We start from the raw sequence: 21,439 nt of genomic DNA on the forward strand, positions 1-21,439 counted from the left end.
TTAGAAATGGATTTTCTCCATTGGAAATTTAGTTCTTACAGTTCTCCCATGACACTTCCAGGAACACAAGTCCCCCGTTCAAAAGCCAATGAGGTGCCTGAGTCCCACTGTCTTTTGGTGAAACACAGTCTAGAGTACCTGAATCCCTTTGGAAGGGTTTTTATAAGCCACCTGGATGTGTTCAGGATGATCCCCTTGCATTTACTCAGGCTACATTACCCTTGTGCTGGGCAGGGAGCCAAGGCCATTTCCACTCTCTCCTCCCCACCACACTTCTAAAGATACCAATGGACACCATGGATCAACCCTGCTATGCAAGAGCTGTGTCTACAGGTCCAGAATATGTCAGGCAGGAAAAAAAGAAGGTACAGTTTGCTGCAGATTGACAAGAAAATCCCTGTTTGCAGTCATTCGTGGAAGCAAAGAAAAAATAAAGTGAGAAAATATGGCAATATTTAATACAAAAAATACTAATCACACTCTGCTTACCTTGTCCTCCACATATTCTGGATAAATAGGGTAGTAAAGAGAAGACTTGTGACCCAAGCGAAGAATCTCCTTTAGAAAGTATTTTGTATAGTGATGAAATACAGGATTCAAGACAAAGTGGCAAAGATGTCCATGTTCCTCTTGCTGGTGGTGATTAAAATGAATGAAGTCCTCAATATTGTAATGTGACTGAATATACTCAATATCCTGGAATATTAGGAATCCGTGAGTCAGCAGTGATCAGCAGCTACCTTGACAGGATTTTAGCAAATACCAACCAATGAGTCACTTTCTATCAATCAGGGAACTACATTTGAAAACTGAAATCAAGTGTCTTTGAGAGCTGTCCTCAATTGAAGGGCACTGACTGAACAGATTTTTCTTGAAAATCTTTTCATTGTATCAAAACCTCTCCTTGCACCTTGCCCTTGTTTTCAAGGAATGCACACCCAACCCGTATCCCACAATGCCTGATACAAGTTAACAGATATCCAAGGTGGGAGAAAAAACCCCTCACCTGTTTTTCTGCATTTAAGGCACAGAAGCCCAGGCTGTCCCCCTCACCAAACTCCAGCTAAGAAAGGGAATTCCACAGAGCAGAGCTGTGTAAGAAATGCCCTCTGACAAGTCTTCCCTTTTGAAGTGATAAGCTAATATTTTTGCACATTTATGCACTCAATCTATCCTCTTAGCTCTTAATATTATCAAGATAATTACTCTCAGAAACAGGATTGACTGTTCTGTTGTAAAAACTAAGCATTAGAACTGCTGAACAACTTAAAATCCATGTTTTCAGTCCTAGCAGAATGCCACAAAAGTAATACTTGGAGAATGTTTACTATTCAATAATCATGTGCAATGCCTTTTTTTACTCCATCAGGGAATAGGCTTTTGTTTTCAAGTACATGATTCACAATCACTTAGACTCTACTGCTGGACAAAAAAGTTATGAAAGCAAATCTAGAAGAAGAATTACTGCTCTTTGCAGGATTTGTGGCAAAGCTGCTTATTGACTTGGAAAGTAGAAGCGAAAGAGGTGATTAAACACCTGTTTAGAGGCAGAATGGCTTTGAGCTAAAGCACAAAAAAGTACAGGAGGAAAACTTTCAGGACATAGCAGCAGCTTCTTGAAAGTAACAGGATCATTTTTTTTCATCTGTGTGTCAATCATTATCTATGAGCAGAGGAATAATTCAGTGGGCATAGACTAGACAGATTCTACAAGCATCATTTTTACAGATACTTTGTTAGGCACAAATACGGTGCCAAGCACAAAACTCAGTGAGCACCAAGCACCACAGAGCTCAGTGGAACACAAACTGAATTTACCATTTCATCCCTAGTGACAGAAACACCAACGATCTGATCCAAAACTTCTGCTACGAAAGCCTGTACTGGCACCCCATCCTGCAAGGTAAAGGCAACAGATGCACATTTCCAGCTTCAGTAGAATCTCTTTCTAATGGTAACTGTGTATTTCACCACAGAATCCCCGTTAAAACACTCTCCTCCCAGTGCAGTTCCCAGGCACCATCCCAGTTTAACCAGCCTGCTCCCCAAGAGGGTCCTGTTTGAGCCAGGTGTGTGGCTGGGCTCTGGACCACACAGACCTTTCCTCACTGACATTTCAGTTTGGATACAGTTGCTGCAGGAGTGCTACAAGCTCAGCCACTGCTTCAGTCCTGGGTTAAGTCCTGATCTTGGGACAGAATTGAACACATATCAGCAACAAATACTCACTGGATCCCTGCGAGCTTCAGTGAATATCTTTGAGTCATTCCATATCCTTTCATTCAAGCTAAGAGTTTTAATGAGCACTTTGACACCTTGTAGGTCACTGGTTGCTGCTTTTCTTACATTAAATGACCTAAAAAAGGACAAAAAAAGAATTAAAGTTGACTCCGTGACAAAATAAGGACAACTGCCAAGCTTAAGACAACACACCCTTCACAAGTACCAACAAAACCATTCAGAAATTGTAGCTGATTGCTAAATGACACTTGTTCCAAAGGGAGATATGAACTTATTGCATAGTAATAGAAAAGATCAGAGCATCTACTTGAGACAACTCCAGAATCTTGCTTTATTGGCTATTAAACACTCAGCCCAATCTATAAACCCAGGTATCACTTGTCTTCAAGTGAGTAAAAGTTAGCAATAAAGGGAGGCAAAGAACCATAAAATGAATGTGGAATCTGTAGCTGAACATTGTGGCACATGGGAAAAAGGCTAAATTAAAACAGGGAAAGGCAAGAAAAAATGAAAAAAGGACAGAGAAAAATATAACTAAGCCAGCTGTCATGGTACAAAGTAAAGCAGGAACATAAATTTCTCCGAGAACAAAATTACTAATTTTTGCATTAGGCCTTGGTGCCTCAAGCAGAAACACGAGGATAAACTTACATGACTGCAACACCTCTGCTAAGCACGGAGTGCCAGTTTGTAATGACAAAGCAGTGATTGGTACCAGAATGCCTGTGCCACACATGGAACACCTTACCTGCAGACAGCAGTAACCTGGCACTTAGCTCATTTACAGACTGTTAGCAAACATCTCCCACCTAGTAGTTAGGAAGAAAATTCACTTCACACTTCACAGTCTACAGCAGCTGAGAAGCTCTCCCAGTGTATTTCAAAGGCATCAACCCCTTCCTAGAGACACACAGCTCATGCAACCCACACTTGTGGAGTGCTGTTCAAGAAGCTGAACTACAGCTTCAGTTCCAAGAAATAAGTTATTTCACCCACAGATAAAAAGTTGTGAATCATGCAGTATAATATTTTTATTCCTGTTCTTCTGGCTTTCAATTTAAAAGTAGATGTGCTGTTCTTCAGCCTCAGTCACATTGAGAGGCATCTTGTGAAATATGAGCTTAATGAATAGCACTGGTACCTTAAAAAACCAAGATTCTGGTATGTTATGAGAAATTTCACAGCTGAATTCACTGACCATTTTTGAGTGCTCAAAAGTACACATTTGGTTACTAAATTACAAACTAATCCTGATTTTGTAAGCAAGCATCAGCTGAGCTTCCGCAGCTTCTCACACATTTCCACTGTTGATTGCAAGACCCAACAGTGCTGAGGACTGTGGCTCATTCTGCAGCCTGAGTATGCTGTCCTCCCATCGCTCCCAGCTCAGTCTACCAGCTTTGCCTGACCCATGCCCCAGGGAAAGCAGCTGTGCCTACAGGGAACTGCAACTCGAGCATGACAAAAACAGAACACGTGATAAGTTGAAACTGCCTTTTTTTTCAAATAAGGAGATCCATCAGTTCCACTGGGATTATGGAACAGGAGGAAGGACTATCCAAGGTCTGTACTCCTTTCTCTCCCAGCAATGAATTAACTCATTCCAGATGCTCAAGTCCTTGACTGCTCAGAGACAAGCACACTATTATTGTCATGTTTTTTAGTGAAAATTGAAGGAAAGTACCCATTAAGAACCTCAGCCTATGCCTTGTCATCTGTTTTTTTCTCCTACACTGTTAAGTAGCAGACCCACAGTTCCATTTGCTGCGCTCTTGCTTTTTGTGTACTTAACACTTTTTCTTATTCCTTTTTACTACCTGTACTAATCAAGAGTTCATTTTGTGCCTGTGAGTTTTCTGACTTTGCCCTTTCACATCTTCATATGCCCCTCTTCTTACCCTGTTTTTCTTTTAGTCCATTTTCTGTGACTTCCTTTTCACTCACATGCTTTTGAAAGCTGTAGGTGCAAGTACAATGTGTTGATCTTTCACTTTCATGGATTTTGGTTATTTCCAAGAGGGTTGCACCTCTGTTACACCCTGTGGGTTTTGTTCTGCAGAAACTTTCCAAAAGCTTACTCTGGTTTCTCCCAGAGCTTTTCTGATCTTGAACCTCAGTGAGCAGCTATTTTCCCTTACTTTCCTGCAAAGCTGCAGGGGGATTTGGAAAATGCTACTGATGACCCTATTTTGTTTTCATGAAAGGACTGGTGTCATTTGGAATATGCACAATGTAATGATACAGGATGATAACTTTTTTTAAAGAGCTTTAATAACAACTTGAACTTTGCCCAAAATCACAAGAGGACATATGACTCCCAAACCTACTGGTGGATTACTGAGCAGCTGGGCTTGAAATTACCAGGAATTACTCCAGCAGCTCTCTCTCCAGCCAGATGGATTTTTATTCAGGACCCAGAAGGAGAAGTTTCATCCCAGGGCAAAAAGCTTCTGCCTCAGTCCAAGAGTAGCTGGCCAGTTTGTGCATGAAGTATTTGTGTACCACCAGAGGTGATTGGGTATACAATTAAACCTAGAAGTGCTTTGCTAAAACCACACAGTATTTAGGTACATTAGGACCAAAATGAAAAAAAGAAAAACTCTAACTATGCCACAATTTAAGCTTGGTGTTTGGGCTAGAATAGGCTTAATATACAAGCAAAGCTTTGGAAAACTCATTCCACGTAATAGAAGTCACAGCAAGAAAGGTTTGGTGTCGCAGTTCACCGATATCTCAGCCTACAGAAGTGTTCAGAGCATCACAGATTCTGAAGGTGTGAAATAAGTAATTCAACACCAAAAATAAAAGAGAACTTATATAGAACAGATACTCAGCAATGTTCCTGCTGTGATCTGTATGTCCCAGAAACACATGATTACAAGTTCTCTTAAGAAAACTACAGCATATTTCCAAGAATCAAACCTACACTAGGCTGTCAGGTGCCAGTGTCACACAACTTGGCCCACATCCCCAAGGCCAAACACAGCACCACGCTTCTCTGCTGGCCTTGGCCCACAACCAGGAAACTTGGAGCCACTGGTCTATACCAATGTCCATCTTCCCTACCTTAGTACTGTATACACAAATCCCAAATGAATCCTCTCACTGCGCTTGGGTTTTACTGAGAGGACACTCCCTACAAATGCTGGCAGGCGCATCCCACAGCAGCCCAGAGCACAGAAGGGCTGTCTCGAGACATGACTCACGTGAGCAATCCTGCTCGGTGGAACACATACAGCTCCTGACCCAGCCTGGAAGTGCAGGAAGGGACAGCCCGAACAAAGCTCCGGATCAGGGGGAACTCTGGGACATGATGTGGCACCAGGATGACACACAAGTCTCTGTCCTGAAAGACATTGGCAGGCAATAAAAATTTTCTCTAAGCTTCACCCAAAGCCCTCTGAGGGGACAGACAGCCCTCAGGTATCTGAATGCAGGGTTTACACTGCACATCACCATGCACTGCTCTGCCTGACCAGCACCAAGGAACTGACAGCTCAGAAATGGCTTCACTTTAAGCAAACTATGGGATGAACCTTCCTTACTATATCTAGGGATTCCAACGTGGCATTTTATTTCAAAACTGACATTGTTGGATGGATAAATTACATAAATTTGAAATGCTTTCTGGATCGCCTCTCTCTAGGAACTTTCTTTGTTGGTAAGCAGTGTTTTTGAGTGTGCTGGTTCTTAGGGCCAAGACAGTGTCTCTGGTACCCAGGGCCTGTCTCTAAGGCACACTGCCATGCAGTGCTTTATGACATGACTTTACAACACAGGTGCGCATTAAGAAAGTCTCAGAAAGTGGACTTTGTTACCTCAGACAGAGCGATCACACAGGTATGAGTAGGAAATAGCTACTGCACTGTGAATCCACAGTGCCACAGTTCAGTCTCTAGGTAAACATTATGAATCTCCTTAATACCATTGTTTTATAGGCTTTAACACCATCTCCTTTAATAAATTTTGCTGATTTTGTTTTTAATGTAGGTACAGTCTGGATCTGTACATGGTTTTAAAGGAGTTTGAAGCATTTCTTTTTCTAAATCTGCATCTTAGAGAAGCCCCTATGGAACATAAACTAGGGAGACTATTTACAAGAGCACATAGTGGCAGGGAAATGCCTTCACACTGACAGAGAGCAGGTTTAGATTACATGGTACAGAAAAATTCTTCCCTGTGAGTGTGAGGAGGCCCTGGCACAGGTTGCCTAGAGAAGATGTGGCTGCTCCATCCCTGGAAGAGTCCAAGGCTAGGTTGGACAAGGCTTGGAGGAATCTGGTCTAGTGGAAGGTGTCCTGCCTATGGCAGGGGTGGGTGGAACTGGATGATTTTTAAGTTCCTTTCCAACCCAAACCATTCTAGGATAAACAGAGGACTTGGATATACATTCCATGAAGTCCAGAAGCAGCCAAGGAGGAGAGTAGCTCAGCGCAGGGTAACCAGGCCCAGCACACTCATGTGGGGCAGACTCACTGGAGCAGTAGACCCACATCCCCTGGCTGCCAGCTGCACTGCTGTCCCACCACACAAAATCATTCCAACTTTCATTATACTCACTGGGAAAACGTTGAAAGCATAATGCAAAAAATCCAGTGACCTGCAACCAAGAGCAAATATTGGCAAATAAAGCACATATCAGAATGATCTGATACACTATATTGACATCCTTGCAAGTGCAGGAGCATTTATTCAGAACTGATCAGACAATCCTGATAGATCATCAATAAACAACTGTTGATATGGCATGCTGCACAGCAATTTCTGATTTCTAGTGTTTAAAGCATCATTATTAACAAGAATAACCAGGATGTTTGACATAATACATGAGGCTCCTCACTGAAAGGGCAGGGGGCGGAACTAACAAAATACTGGCTCTTATATTGTTGACTCCAGCCTCTTCAGAAGCCATTCCTGGACTATCACAGCAGCATTAATATATAGCAAATATTACTTCAGGTTACAAACAGTTGTTGCTATGTTCTACAGTATTTTCAGCCAGCACCAAGGGCTCTGTGACTTTCCACTCAGGAAAACCTGCCTGATGTGCTCTGACTGACTAACAGGAACATCAATACTTAGAATTGTTTTTAAACATTTCTTTTCACTTCTCACCCACTGACTTAGAGCTGTCCCAGTCTCTTTTCCATGGTGACAGCAAATTGTGACATTTCAGTTTAAAAAGACTTGAGAATTCTCACCAAAGCCCTGCTGTTTCTCCCATGTGTAAGGCTACCAAAGAGCTCAAAACCCAATTATGCTGAAGTTTCATAAAACACTTTTCTACCACACAAGATGTATCTTTTGAAGAAATTCATACAGATATATGTTACCTTATAAATACTGATAAATCCTCTCCTCCTTTCAGAACTGTAATTAAGCTCCCTTTAATTACCTCTTATTACTTAAAAAAGAAATAATTTTTAATTGCAATATCTATGCCTGAATGTAAACGTAAAGCTGCAAGTACACATCAGGATTGGAGCATTATATATTCACCTATATAATACATAACTAAGGCTAGTTAACAGAACAGCTATTCAGGGAAAAGGAAAATGCCATTGCAACTATACTGCATTGTAATTTTCTCTCTGGTCTCCAGGATCTTGTTGGCAGCAAGGACCACAAGAATTGAGGTAGGAGATTTTTCAGGGGGCTTAGAAAAGTATCAAGTATCAGCAGATAAGCCAGTAGTTCAGTTCCTTCACATGTCACTCTCAATGCACTAACAAGCCACATAACAGCTCTGGGTTTAGGAGATGGAAACATTTACCAGCTTTAGTGGGTAACAACTCCCAAGGAGCAAACTTCCCTCAGGACTAAGATGCAATCACACCTACACTTCAAGCCAACTGCTATTTCGGGGTCCGTGCTGTGCAAGACCAGCAGTGCCTCCTTCAGGACAAGATTCCAGGCTGCAGCCAGCATCACCTTGTGCCCTCCTTTACATATATTTGCTTTGCTAATATTTCTTCTACAGGCAGGTGGATCAAGCAAAAGCAGGCCAGGGAAGCATACAAGCAAAATGTTTGAAAACACCAAAATCTACAGATTTCTCAGCTCTGCATGAGGTAATCTCAGGAAAAGTCTTCAGACAAAAATGCTGTCTCTGCCAGATACCCATCTTGGAATCCACACTGCTCCACAGATGTATCCAGGTAAAAAAACCTGGGAGCACAGCATTGAATGATAAATGCAGTGAATGTCTTGAACAGAAACAGCCAACAAAGCACAGAGCTCAGGAGGCAAAAATACAGACCAATCCTTATCCTAAGCAGGAAACTATGAGCAGAGAACTCAAAAAATCTACAGTGAGATTATTTACTGACATAAATCTCTAGCAAAGCTCTGAAACGCTGTTTCAGTATAATGGAATCATTCCAGAGCAAACCCCTTGCCTCACTAATATTTTAATATAAAGCTTTCTTATTCTGCAATATGTATCTTGCTTGAATTTTTACACTAGATTGTCCTTCAATTAACTGTTCTGGCACAGTCTTTTGGCAGTGCAATTGTTCTTATAACACATTAGTTGGTCAATGTTTCTAAGTACAACACTATGTACTAATCTCCTATGTTGACTTCCTGCACTTCACTAATTAAACTAGTTCTTAACAAAATTGAGCTCTGTTACTGGGTATATCACTTGGAAAATATGTACACAAAAGGCAAAGTCTTTACTTTGTTTTGGTAACTTTGTGTATTTGGGAAAGAGATGGAGAGCCTGACAGCACTTAGAAATTGACAGAAGAGAAAGAAAAAGAAGGGGAAGATGCCCAGTGTAGGAGTTGAGAGTTCTAAGCAGAAATTTCAGCTGTCTGGTGAGTCCGAGACTTTTAACCCTTTTCTAAGAAATAAAAGCTTTGTAAAATATTACTCCTCCTCGATTTCAAGTAAAAGAGAAACAGTCCAAGACCTGAAATGTTAAAAGAAAAAAAAATTTAAGTTGGAGGAGATGATAGAGTAACCTTTAGCTGAACTTTTTTTGTTAACCATAGACTGAACAAAATTCTCATGCAACAGACTACATTTTTAAAGAGATGCAATCATGAACCAAAAAGACCTGCTTCAGCAACTACCAGCACAGAAATACAGAAAACAGAGAAAAGCTAAAAAAGGTGTAGTAATGCCCTCTGTCTTTAAGACGATGATGATCTCTGTTCTTAGACCTTCAGCTCCAGGGGGAAAATGGAGAAGAACTGTAGTCCCAAAATGAGAAGCTAAACTGTTGTCTCTTTTACTCCATAGCAGAGCATCCTTAAGAGAGCCCTATAAGCAGTCTGTCCATACATAGTAGTAAGAACACTGTAACATAAAAAGGAAAGTGTCACACTGACAAATTTTCTCCAAGCAGTTACCATGTGTAACATGAGAACACAGGAGGTAGCAACTGTGTTTCCTGGGGGGTCTATAGTACAAGAAAGACTCCTCTCTCCCTAGATGAACTGAGTATTAATTATCTAAAGAGTAGCAACTTAATCAAGAATCCCAGGTAATGTTTCATAGTAGTTGTTTTAAAAGCTAAGTGGGAGGAGGAGTGTTTTCAAGGATCTTCATCCTAAATTTAGTGTGTATCTTTTGTAGTAGTAGTTTAATAAAGTTTTTTTCCTTTGTTATTAAGCTTAAGCCTACTCTGCTCTGTTCCTAATAACATCTCACAACATGTATGTTGAGAAAGTATATTTTCATAACAGCTAAGCAACAGCTTAGAAGCTGTTAGCTTAGAAAGCTAAGAACAGCGTTATTGCCCCATGCAATGAGATGAGAACTACTGTAACATGTAGCTCTTCTTGCAGCTAGCCAGCTTCAGAATGAGTGTCTCCATAGAAGGACACATCAGCCTTTTTCCACAACCTCAACTCACATTTTTTCCCAACAAAAATGAATTTTTCACATTTTGCCCCATAGACCTGTCAGGGCTAGGAAGTTGCAAGTGGAGGCTGAAACGTTATTACTGAAGATAAAAGAAGCAGACAAGACGTCAGAAAACATCCCATCTAACCACTGCAGGTACTGTCACTTTCTCATTTGTCCTGAAAACATAACCTTGATAATGGTTATTAATGAGAAAGCAGTGACTCTTCCTCTACACTTACCTAGTTTCATACTTTTCATCGATACAAAGCAGACGGATACGGAAAACATTTGAAGCTCCTCTGTACACAGGATGCAAATCCTCCTCCTCCTCAGTCTCCAACAGAGGTGCTGCTGAGCCTTTAGAGCCTACGTTGATGACATTACCTACCAGCAGTTCAGTCTGGGAAACGGTCACGGCTCCATCTTTCTGCAGCAATAACAGACAAGGGCTCACTTACAACACTTCACAAAGTGTTTTCATTAGTTAAGCCCCATCCTTTCTCTCCTCTCTGTGACCCTTTCTTCCCACCCTGATGGCTGCTTATGGGGAAGTGGATGGGTAAACTCACCCTGACCAATAACTCTGATCCCCTCTACTCCAGACCCCAGCCAGAGCAACTTCTGAGCTGTGCCCCACATCAGAGGCACATGTGGGCCAGAGCACAGGACAGGGCAGGAGGGAAACTCAGCAGTATTTTCTTATCCTCATCTCTGCCAGCCTTGCTCCGTATCAGCTCTGAGAGCCATCAGCACTGCTGGATGTAGCAGCATTACCTGCACAGCTGCATCTGCACCAGGAACATGTTCCAAGTTTTGAGAAGAAACAGGCTTTGGCTTTTGACTTGTTTGGTTGTTTTCATCTTTATCTGAGTGAAGTAAAAGAGAAAGTGCACAAGGTTTAATAATGTGAGCTTTATGTTCAGAATCACAGCAATAGCTGGAGTGGGCCAGGCTACCTCTATCAAAAGGTTTCATTTTACTAACCACAGTTAAAGCAGACCCTCCTATAGTTACTTGGCTAGAGCTTCATTAGACTATTTGATTTCAAAGCAAAAAGAAAAACCCCAAAATCCAGAATTTGTTGTAAAATAAGACCTGAACAAGACAGTTTGGAAGCAATTCCTAACTTGTGTTTATCCATGCGTCAAATCTTTACCCTATCTGAACTGAAAAACAGGACTCAGTGTATTGACTGATATCTTAAACCCCATGTGTTGATAACTTGCTTTCTGGTGATCACAAGGACAAGCAAGGGCTCTTCTTTCTCAGATTAGTTCTCCTAAAAGAACTGAAATTCAGGTTAAATCCCAGTCAAACCAGAGCTCTTACTGGTGCAGTAAGAGACAAGAAACAGAGATTACAATTCCTTTATAAATTTTACACAATAAACTCTTGAGGTGTAGGTGTTGCTGCTGAAGAAAACACATCAAGTAAGAACACTCTTACATTTGGAAAATCCAGTAACGTTAAGGAAGTCAAGGTTGCTGAGCTCCAAGAAGAAGACAAAATAAGCTTCAGAAAACAACAGAATTCATCCCTTCTCCCTCTGAACTTTGCCTTGGGATACCCATGTAAGCTACATTCACAGACAGAAGCATTTCTTCACACACTAATGGGCATTTAAAAAAAAAAATACCTCAAAGGTTTAAAATAATTTAGCCAGAAGTAAAAATCTTGTCTTAAAATCTGTTTCTCTTCTATAAAAGAGTGCAGCTGCAATACGCAGGGCAAGGAGAAATGCGAGGGTTAGGAATCATGGATTCTCTGGGGGTATCACAGATGTGAGCCTTCACAGAAATGATCAAATGTCATCTTGATTAACCAGCTCCAGTTCTCATTACCAACAGCCTTGCAGGTGTCAGAAGTTAATTAATACAAGTCTCTTGTTGTCATATAAATATTAATATGTTTTTTCTGACTTTATACTAAAATACAAATCCTTAATGGCTCCACCATCCACTCCTGTCAGACATGGCTGCATTGCTGTTTACAGACATGCTGTACCATGAGTGATGTGAAGAACTGTAATACTATCACCAAATCAAGTAAAGATCACAAACAAAGAAAATTAAAATAATTCTGTGATTGCTGGGTTGTTAGCTGAGGTACAGTCATCAGGATCAAGAAGCCAGTTCACCATGAGGCCTGATGAAAAGCCCTTGAATCATTCCCACTGCATCATGTATTCTTGCAACTAATTCACACCACCATATAGAGTAACAACCAAATTACTGTAATTATCCTGAAACCTAAGTGGCATATCAGTACAGACTGTTATATACTCTTTCATTATTATTCAGCATTACGTTTTGAAAGGAAAAAAAATATCAACCTGTGGTCTCTACTTAAAAGCTAAAGAGCTTGAAAAAATAACCTTTCTATATGTAGGAACATAAAATTACTAAAGAATGCAGCTTGCATTTTAAAATTTCCAGCCTTCAGGTTCCATAAAGCCAAGTCCAGATCATCTGTTGATGTCAGGTCACTGAACCTGCTCTGTCCTCACAGCAGGACGCCATCCAGCAGCAAGCCACTAAAGCAGCGTTCATGGAACTCACGTGGCTTTGCAATAGCCACAAATGCTGGCTACAATATGGGACTAACACCACAACAGATTTCAAGGACACAGGCTGGCCTTTATGCTGGAAAGGCTTAACAATGCACTACTGGGATGCAACTCTTCTAAAATGTGCAAAGCTACAACAAAAATTTTAACTACTACTCCATGGTAACAGAATTAATGTTCCTGAGCAGTGAATAGACAACTTTGCTATTAGGTTTCTAGTGTCTCTCTCTAGGAATAGCACCAGGGTCAGGCTCTCATCTTATGATACTCAAGTTTCTCCTCATGCATCCAAGACCATTGTTGTGGTTTAACAAAAGCCTGGTTTTTCAGCTAGGGAGGTGGAGAGTGGTTCCCTGTGGGGACCTGCCAGAGCTAATGAACTGGCTGGTTTTGAAGGGCTAATCAGCTGGCTAAGTTTGGAGATTGACACCCAGTTAGACCACTTGAAGGAGTTAAACATGCCCCTGTGGAAAAGCACATTTAAAAACAAAGGAAGCCCTGGAAAAACTCTCTTGGCTTCTGGCCTTTGAGCAGGTCGGGTTGGGCTGGCCCTGTGCAGCCAGGCTCATGCAGCCCGGCATGGCCAGGTGAGCACACTGCTCAGCTGGGATTTCTGCCACCTCACCATGCTGCCGGAACTGTCCTAGTACTGAGGACAACTGCGCAGTCAGGACTGCTCGGCCGAGGCCAGCATGGCTGGGGCAATGTCATACAGCTGGGACTGCTCTGCTGAGGTCAGCGCAGCCAGGGCCACGCCACACAGCCATGCAGCACCACACGACCGTGACTATTTCACCATGGCTCACAAAGTGATCTTGGTTTACTCTAGGACCAGCGCCAGGAATGGCACCACGGTCAGCACCGGGGGCGGCCCTGAGGCTGGGAGGGGCCAGGGCCAGGAGCAGCCACTTGGCTGGGGCTGTGCAGCCCGGATCAGAGCAGCCAGAGCAGTGCCACATGGCCACGGCCATCTTAGAAAGACACAGGGGTGGCGCTGGCAGCCAGCGCGACTTGCATGGTGCCAAGGGAGACCACGTGACCAGCAGCGGGAGGCATGGCAAGCAATTTCGTCGATGCAGAGCCTGGATGAGACCAACCCTTCAGTGCTGCAGAACTCTATAAAAAACTGTTTCAATTGATAATGGTTGAGAACAAACGAACCTACGAACACAAATTCTCTCCTGAATCAGGAAAAGGAAAGAGTGAAGACACAGAGACAACAACATGGGACTGAGGTCAGTGAAAAAAGAATCTAGAAAAATTCTAGATGGGAGCAGATTGAGGAGATGACTTATTCTTGGGCTGAAATCCTCTTGTAAGGCTATAGAGAAAATATAATTGATACATCAAATACTTTTTCCCCTCTAACTCATAGAATTGCATTAAGGGGATGTAGTGTTCTACCACAACTGTAAGCCAAGGCACCAGTATTGAAGCAAATAGATGTTACTATAATCCAATAAGAAACTTGAACAGACAGAGATGAGAAATTTTGCCCCAGAAGTAGTAATAGAAAACCTCTGTTCCCAGAGATGCATTAAAAGAACTTCTGTTTTTATGGTAGAACAGCTCATCCTTAAAATAGCACCCTAATAAGTTGACATGGCCCATGAAAGCAGCTGTGAGATAGCTGCAATGTATGGGAGGGACTTTTCACACCACAAGCAGATTTTTGCTTTCCTGGGCAGCTGATTCACTGTGACATTGAAGCCACAAGAGAACTGTTTATTGTGGCAAAGTCTTCATGCCTAACAAAAGAGATTCCTCTCCCTAAGTAGACTGAAGAATGACTGTTTTAAGTTTTGTCTTCTTACGTTTTCAGTGGGAAAGGAAAAAAGGTGGGGAGGAGGAAAAGTGTTCTGAAGGTTTTATTCTGTTTTTTTCTTATTATTTTTCTTTTAATTTTGTTAATAGCCTTTTCTTTATACCCTTTAGCGTTTGTGCCTGTTTTGCCCTCCTTCTCCAAATGCTTATCTCACAGCAATAAAATAAGTAAATATATTCTAGTAAGTGCACTGGCACTTAGCCAGCACTAGACCCACTACATCATTTGTGTATTGGCCAGGAAATAGAACAATTGGCAAGCCAAAACCTCTACAATCATTAATGATTTGCACTCAAGCTACCTGAAAGTCTACAAGTAATTATTTTTCCCCAGAGCTGCCCTTGTCGTTCCAAATAAAGGGATACTACTACTTTAAGAAGTCTTACCTGAAGGCAACCCACAGGATACTGCAACTACCATCAAAACTAATAAAGTTTTTAAATGACGAGAGAAAAGAAGGAAGATAGATTCACAGAACCGCTAACCATGCTGCTTAAAACATTTCTAAAAAGCACTCAAATGTCAGAGTCTCAAGAAACTGAACAGAACACAGCTGCTTATGCTAGATTTTAACATTTAGAACAAGTTCCATAGATTTCCTAAATGGTAAAAAGCATGTAATAGCTGTATTGTCAAACCCTGTAACCACATTCTCACTGAAAAGCTCAGCAGCACAGAATTTGCCAGAAAACACAGACCTACAGCTTGCAGGCTCTGGAGAATGAGAGAGGACACCAGAACCAGGAACAGCCCTGGGATGGGTAAGGCTGGGAGAGAGTCCTGGTGGTCGGTCACCTTGCGCAATACTCTGCTCAAGTAGGGTCACCCAGAGCAGACAGCCCAGGACTGGGCTCTAGCTCCTGAGTGATCACTCTGCCTCCTCAGTCTCATTCCTCCTCCTATCCACATCTGTCACCTCTTCTGAACTAATACTCCTGGAGCTGAAGGAGCACAAGATCAAACAGAAGACAGGCAGGCTCTTCCATCTCCTATGTGCAAGATGCTTTCTTGCAGGGGAGGGGAAGTCCATAGCAGCAGCTACAAGGGGATCTCTCCCTTTTCTGTTCTGTGACGGCTGGCTTTGAGGTACCAGCTGGTGACAGCCCTGCAGCTCCCTGGTTACCTTTTTTGCCTGCTGCTTTGTGTTCAGAAAAGCAGATACATAACCTAGTGGTGGAGGTGTTTTATTCCACTACTGATAATTAGTGGATAGCAAAATGTTGCCCTTCTGCACAAAATGACCTTTGACACTGAAAAATAAAGACAACAATTGTAAATCATTTACATGACACTTCTGTTCTACAAACAGGTGACATGTTCGTGCTACTGGTTTTTATCACTCGCAGGAAGTGGCTTGCACATGCGTTGCTGTATTGGGCCCAATATAAAAGCAGAATAAAGAGATAGACCCTGATCTCCCAAAATCTTGTAACACAGGAGACTGCAAAAAATAAGCAAAGAGCAGAAGCTGAACCACAAGGAAAAAAGATGACGTAAGTCAACAGGACAATATAACAGACACAGCCAGCTGCTCAGCTACCAACAGACCTCACTCCACCACCAGATTTTACAATCATATCTTCCTTTAACAGCACAACTGTATCTGATAGACAGTATACGCCACACAACAGCTTTCTGAAACTTCAAGCCCACATTTATCCCGTAGTTGGTACAGGCCAGCTCCCCACAAACAACAATCACTTCTGACGAGGACTATCAAAATTCCCCTCCTCAATTAAAAAACACCAGGCATCCTACTTCAAAAACAGGTATGTTAATTTGTGTTTTCTTCCTAGTAAACCTATTTATCCTTTTCCAACCTTCTGCAAAACCTACTCAGAAGCTAGACACAAACACACCTTGAATTTATTTAGCACTTTAGAATATAGATACCTCCTTGAATGCTTGGCTTCCATGGCACTTTGAGAATATCCTCAGGATGTGGTTTACAGAGTCCATGGAAAGGCCCTAAGTCAAAACATTCTTGAAACAAGGAAACGTCCACGTCAGAACATAAGCTCATGAATCCTACTGCAATGCCACCAACCTGGAAGACAAAAGCCATGTCACATGAGTCTGTCATTCTAGGAAAGGACAAAAAAACCTGAACAAAAATTTTCCGAAATATCAACTTTTATGTTCCATCTCTGACTGTGCATAATGGAAAACTATAAAGGAACTATTTCAGCAAAAGTTAAAGATCCTCTTTTATTTTTTCCTTGTAACATGTGTACTAGGACCTCTACAGTAGATGTTCTAATTCTTTTTTTAGCTATGATTTACAAGAGTATTAAGTTTATATATATAGGCCAAATAATGACCTGGAGTTTCAGTAAAGCATTTGTTATGGCAAATACACAATATACTTCCAAAAACATATCATTTAGTTTAAAGTTACAGTGCAGTTGAAGTAGAACCTTCATCCAGTTAGCTGTAATAGTTGGCTCATTACTGGACACTGATTTGGACCCAAATTGGGCTCAAACTGAAGGGTATATTTTATTCTCCTAAGAAATTAACTCAAGAAATCAATTATGTATAATATAAGGAGTACCTAATGCATTACATATTATTTGCAGCACTTGTAAGCCCCAAATATTTCTGTGTTCTGAAAAAAATCCAAGAGCTAGTCTTAAATGTTCTGGCAAACATGAAAGTGATGGGCTTTAACCTGGGACAAGTCTAGCAGAAGGAAGCTCTTAAATTTTTAGTAATGTATGCAACTTTCTGGTAAAACACATTATCAAAGCACTTTTTCCTTCCTCCTCAATACACATAATGAAAGCCTTTATAAACCTAATGAAAATTCAAATGCTGGATTTGTACAGCTGGTTTATCAAGCCATCAGCACATCAATAAAGACTTTTAAAAGTGTGACGTTTAATTTTTCTGCCCTCAAACAACAAGTGATTGTTTGTTTGCCTTGTTTGCATAACCAACAAAGCCAGGGTGCCACAGTTGCCTGGCTGCTGTGTAATTTCAGGCCCAAGGCTCAGCAGAGGCTGATTAACCAATCCATCTACCATATGTGCAAAAAGAGGCTGCCAGCTTCCTTCTCCACAGGGGAAGTTGGCATCCATCATGATTTGTGTGGAGGTGCTTTCTCAACCTGCCATGGCAGGGGCAGCTGAGATAAACTGGGGGTTTGGAACACCTTTTGGTGATCTCACATTGAGCTCCAAACATGCCACTGGAATGTCTTATTTATAGCAACAGCCCTCTGCAATGTGCCATTACACTAATGGTGCATTGTTTCCCATTTGGCTCCCAATGCCAGTGATTACATGTTGCAATTTTATAAAACCATTTGCCACAAAAAGCAGGTTTCAGGAATTAAGGAGGTTTATTGCCTGTCAGCTTGCACTACCATGCACAATTACCAACACATGAAAAACTTAACATGAATTTTCATCAGGATAACTATTACCTTTCTTATTTAAATTAATTGCTGGGATTGTCTTCATTTCAGCAAAAATTTGTTTGACCCAAGAGAAAGAAAAATTATCTACAGGACTTGAAACTGTGAAAGGATTACTGGCTGCTCATTTTCATATGCAACATTAGCTTTCACTGGGAATGAAAACAGGTTACCTATGATGCAAATGTCTAAAATGACAACATGGCTTCACCAAGACAGTCTGTCCAAATTACCTGAAAATAATCTACACAAGAACTGGGAACTATTGCTCCATTTCTGAACTGGAAACATCACTCCTGAGGACAGACACAAACTACATTGAGAAGGGCACTCACTGTGTGGGTATAGAGCATGAATTCTACTTCTCACAGGTGGGCTGCTGATTTTATCCCCTGAGTTAGAGTGAGCTGTCACACAGGACATCATTAAGGCTATAATCAGACAAAACCAGAGGTCATGGCAGACTGACCTCACAAACAGCTGCCTGATTTTCTTCACCTTCACGTTCTATGAGATCAACAAGAAGATATTCACCATAGGTTTCCTTCAGAGTCTCACTTTGAGGTGTCCAGATTAGCATGAGATCATCATAATCTTCCATCCTACAAAAAAAAGAGATCAGGTAATGTCCTAAGGCTCTGCCATTAATAGGCCCTGATACTTCTGTTCTACTACATTAACATATGGAAAAAATATTACAAATACTTGTTCCAAAGCCTGCACCCACAAATCACTTCACCTAGGACACATTCCCAGTGCACACTAAAGTGGGAGTCTCAGCACCAGAGAGACAACCACACACAAAAGCCAGCAGAACCCACCAAAATCTGCACTGCTCAGTGGAGATGCTTCTCTTGCTCTAAGAAAATATATGGGAATCCCAGCTCAAAATTTCCCTGCCTCACCACACCTGTAGTGGAGCACTCATACAGGTCCCAACCTACACGGATTTTTATTTAAACAGGCAACAGAGAATCTTTCCCACTAGACTGCTATTTATAGACAGGGTCAATGTAACTCTGAATAAGGAAATCCAGCACTTTTACACGAACAGTGGTAGAATTCATCAGTCACCCCTGTTGAGACTATGGCACAAAGGTGGGTGGCAAATCAGCTTTAACACTTAACTGCTATCAATAACATGAAGCCACTTGTATTTGGAAAAATGCTGGAATTGAGTGGTGCAACCAAAAGCAGCAGAGAGAAAACTGAGGCTGTGTTGGGCTGCCAGAAGGAACAACTGCAACAAACTGCAGGGGAAACCCTCCCTGCTCTGGGCCAGGAGCAGGCGGCTACCTCGGCTATCACACCAACACCCCAGAAACACTCGCGCTGGACTGTCCCGACGAGCCCGTCCCGGCTCCGGGCCCCACGCAGTGACACCGGGGCTGGCAGAGCCCCGCGCAGTCTCTGCCGCCACCCGGCGGCCCCGCCAGGCATGGGCAGCGGCTCCTTTGCTTAACATAGGATGCACAAACCTCTTCCTTTTCCTGCACGGGAACCAGGACCGGCCCGCGGTGCTTCCCTCGCTTGCCAAGGATGCACAAACATGCTGCTGCAGGGAGAACCAGGAACTTGAGAGTTTCCCGAGGTTTTGGGGAAAACTCCTGTTGTGTTCCAGGGTCCCACTGCTCAGGTAGGGAAGTGCCTGTATGTGATACCTGTAAGTTGGAGATCATGGTTCTGCACAGGCAGGAACCCAGAAACAATAAACAGATTCTCAGTGCTACTCTTTACATGTGTCAGGATTTGGAAGGAGCCTTAAAGAAAACACAGCTGGGCAAAAGAGGTTCTGTTTCTCGTTGTATCAAACACTGTCTGAGTTCCTAAGCACTGCCTGACTCCAGCACAGGAGAGGCGGTCAGGGGTCTCTGGATGATTTTGATGCTCCTGCACACCACAATGGATGTGACCTCTGGGTAAGACTGTCTTTGTAACCAAGGCTAGGGACCCCTTGGATTCTGATCTCGTTTCTGCTTTTTTTTATCCCCTCAACTAAAATGAAGCTCCAGCAACAATGAAAACTCCATAAAAACTTACAGTAACTCATTCCTTATCCTTCAAACCAGAATGGTTACCCTCATCTCCTTCACAGGAAGTATCCCAAGGGAAAATCTGCAGTGAGGTTCTCTATTATCAGAACATCACCACCTCAGCACAATTAATTAGTACAGCAAATCTGTTAATAAGCTCTCAAACCTCAAAAAACCAAAGAGGGGTAACAGAAGGAGACTGTATCCTAATTGAACCCTGTTATTTCTTGAAGTCCGTAACAGACACACACCTCCTCCAAATGTAACATTGTGCCAAGTGTCCCATGTCATTCTGCTCTGTGGGACACAGGACAAGATCACACACAAAGGTGCACATGGTAATTCCTGAAGACTGACCCTATGACAGTCAATGGGCCTCTGCACATACCCATTCATCTCCCTGCACACTGCTCTGTAGGAACACAACCATTTTAACTTGTTTATTCTGCTTTTAGTATCTTCCACCAGTTTCACAATATTTAAGAAAGTAAAGAAACCCTCCAAATCCCAGTAAGCTTTCCAATACAAAAATGCCACAAAATTCCTCTATTGTGAGTGCAAGCACAGAGCTGCAAATTTGATTCTTGCCTACAGGGCACAAACCCAAGAATGTCAGGATCTAGACAAGACACCAGCAAGAAATTAAACATCAAAGCTTAGTGGGTTGTATTCTGACACACTGCGATGCCTCACATTATAGAGGCCAGACAGAGAGTAACTTCCAAATCGATGGTTAAACAACGTATCAGTTTACAGCTGTTTTTCCCCCCCTCCGTAAGCAGGGGAAGAGGGGACAGAGATTAGGGTAATCTCCTCCCACTGCCCCAGAACATGTTGCAGGTGGCTGCAGACAACATCCACAGAGGAGTCTCTAAGGGCTCCCACTGACTGTTACTATGGATGCCAGTGAAGCACAGAGGTGAATGCAGAGGGAAAGGAAAGGCAGAACTCCTTCTGCAAACAGAAATTAGCCTTACTTGTTACCAACTGATAGACCACACTGAAGTGTGAATTTTGTATCATCACTGTGTAATTTCAGAGGAAAACCAGTTTCCCAGTTAATTTTCTAATAATACCAAAGCTAAAGCCATTTTTACTTTTTATAACAAACTACCAAAATCCCAGACAAGATGGTAGCTCTTATCAGGAATATTGCTATGGCCTGACATTTCCAGTCATGCAAAAAAACATTTCAATTGACAATATCCAATGGCCACCAAAAAAAAAATTAGCTTAAATTGAAAAATAAGACAAACATGATAGTCGGAACCAAGACATATGGAAAGACTTTTAATCTTCAGGCATTAACTCACCTGCTGATATCTTCTCTGTATAAAAGTCCATTCACTTAGTTATAGGTGAGAGACAACTCAAAAGAAACACTCAAAAAGCCTAACAACTGTACATTGAGTTAGTATGAGAGACATTTTTAACATACTGAAATATCCAGAGCTACAGCAGGAGGATGTGAAATGGCAAAGGTCAGGCCTCAGGCCTTT

At 42.0% G+C, this 21,439-nt stretch overlaps 1 protein-coding gene across 6 annotated transcripts in view; it reads right to left on the minus strand.

The window, feature by feature from the left end:
* The window catches only part of CFAP61 (cilia and flagella associated protein 61), a 91,993-nt gene that overhangs the window by 62,961 nt on the left and 7,593 nt on the right, over positions 1-21,439 (minus strand). For 4 of the 6 annotated variants that reach the window (XM_053973934.1, XM_053973931.1, XM_053973933.1 and 1 more), the window contains 9 exons: positions 18,377-18,509; positions 16,383-16,536; positions 10,873-10,964; positions 10,338-10,525; positions 6,802-6,841; positions 5,448-5,587; positions 2,230-2,356; positions 1,819-1,896; positions 490-696 (listed from right to left, as the gene is read on the minus strand). In XM_053973934.1, coding sequence (XP_053829909.1) covers positions 490-696; positions 1,819-1,896; positions 2,230-2,356; positions 5,448-5,587; positions 6,802-6,841; positions 10,338-10,525; positions 10,873-10,964; positions 16,383-16,536; positions 18,377-18,509 — 1,159 coding nt within the window. The remainder of the gene's footprint in view (positions 1-489; positions 697-1,818; positions 1,897-2,229; positions 2,357-5,447; positions 5,588-6,801; positions 6,842-10,337; positions 10,526-10,872; positions 10,965-16,382; positions 16,537-18,376; positions 18,510-21,439) is intronic. The other 2 variants (XM_053973935.1, XM_053973937.1) reach the window with 2 other exon arrangements.

This window comes from Vidua macroura, chromosome 3 (assembly GCF_024509145.1).
Source record: "Vidua macroura isolate BioBank_ID:100142 chromosome 3, ASM2450914v1, whole genome shotgun sequence".
Classification (NCBI taxonomy): domain Eukaryota; kingdom Metazoa; phylum Chordata; class Aves; order Passeriformes; family Viduidae; genus Vidua; species Vidua macroura.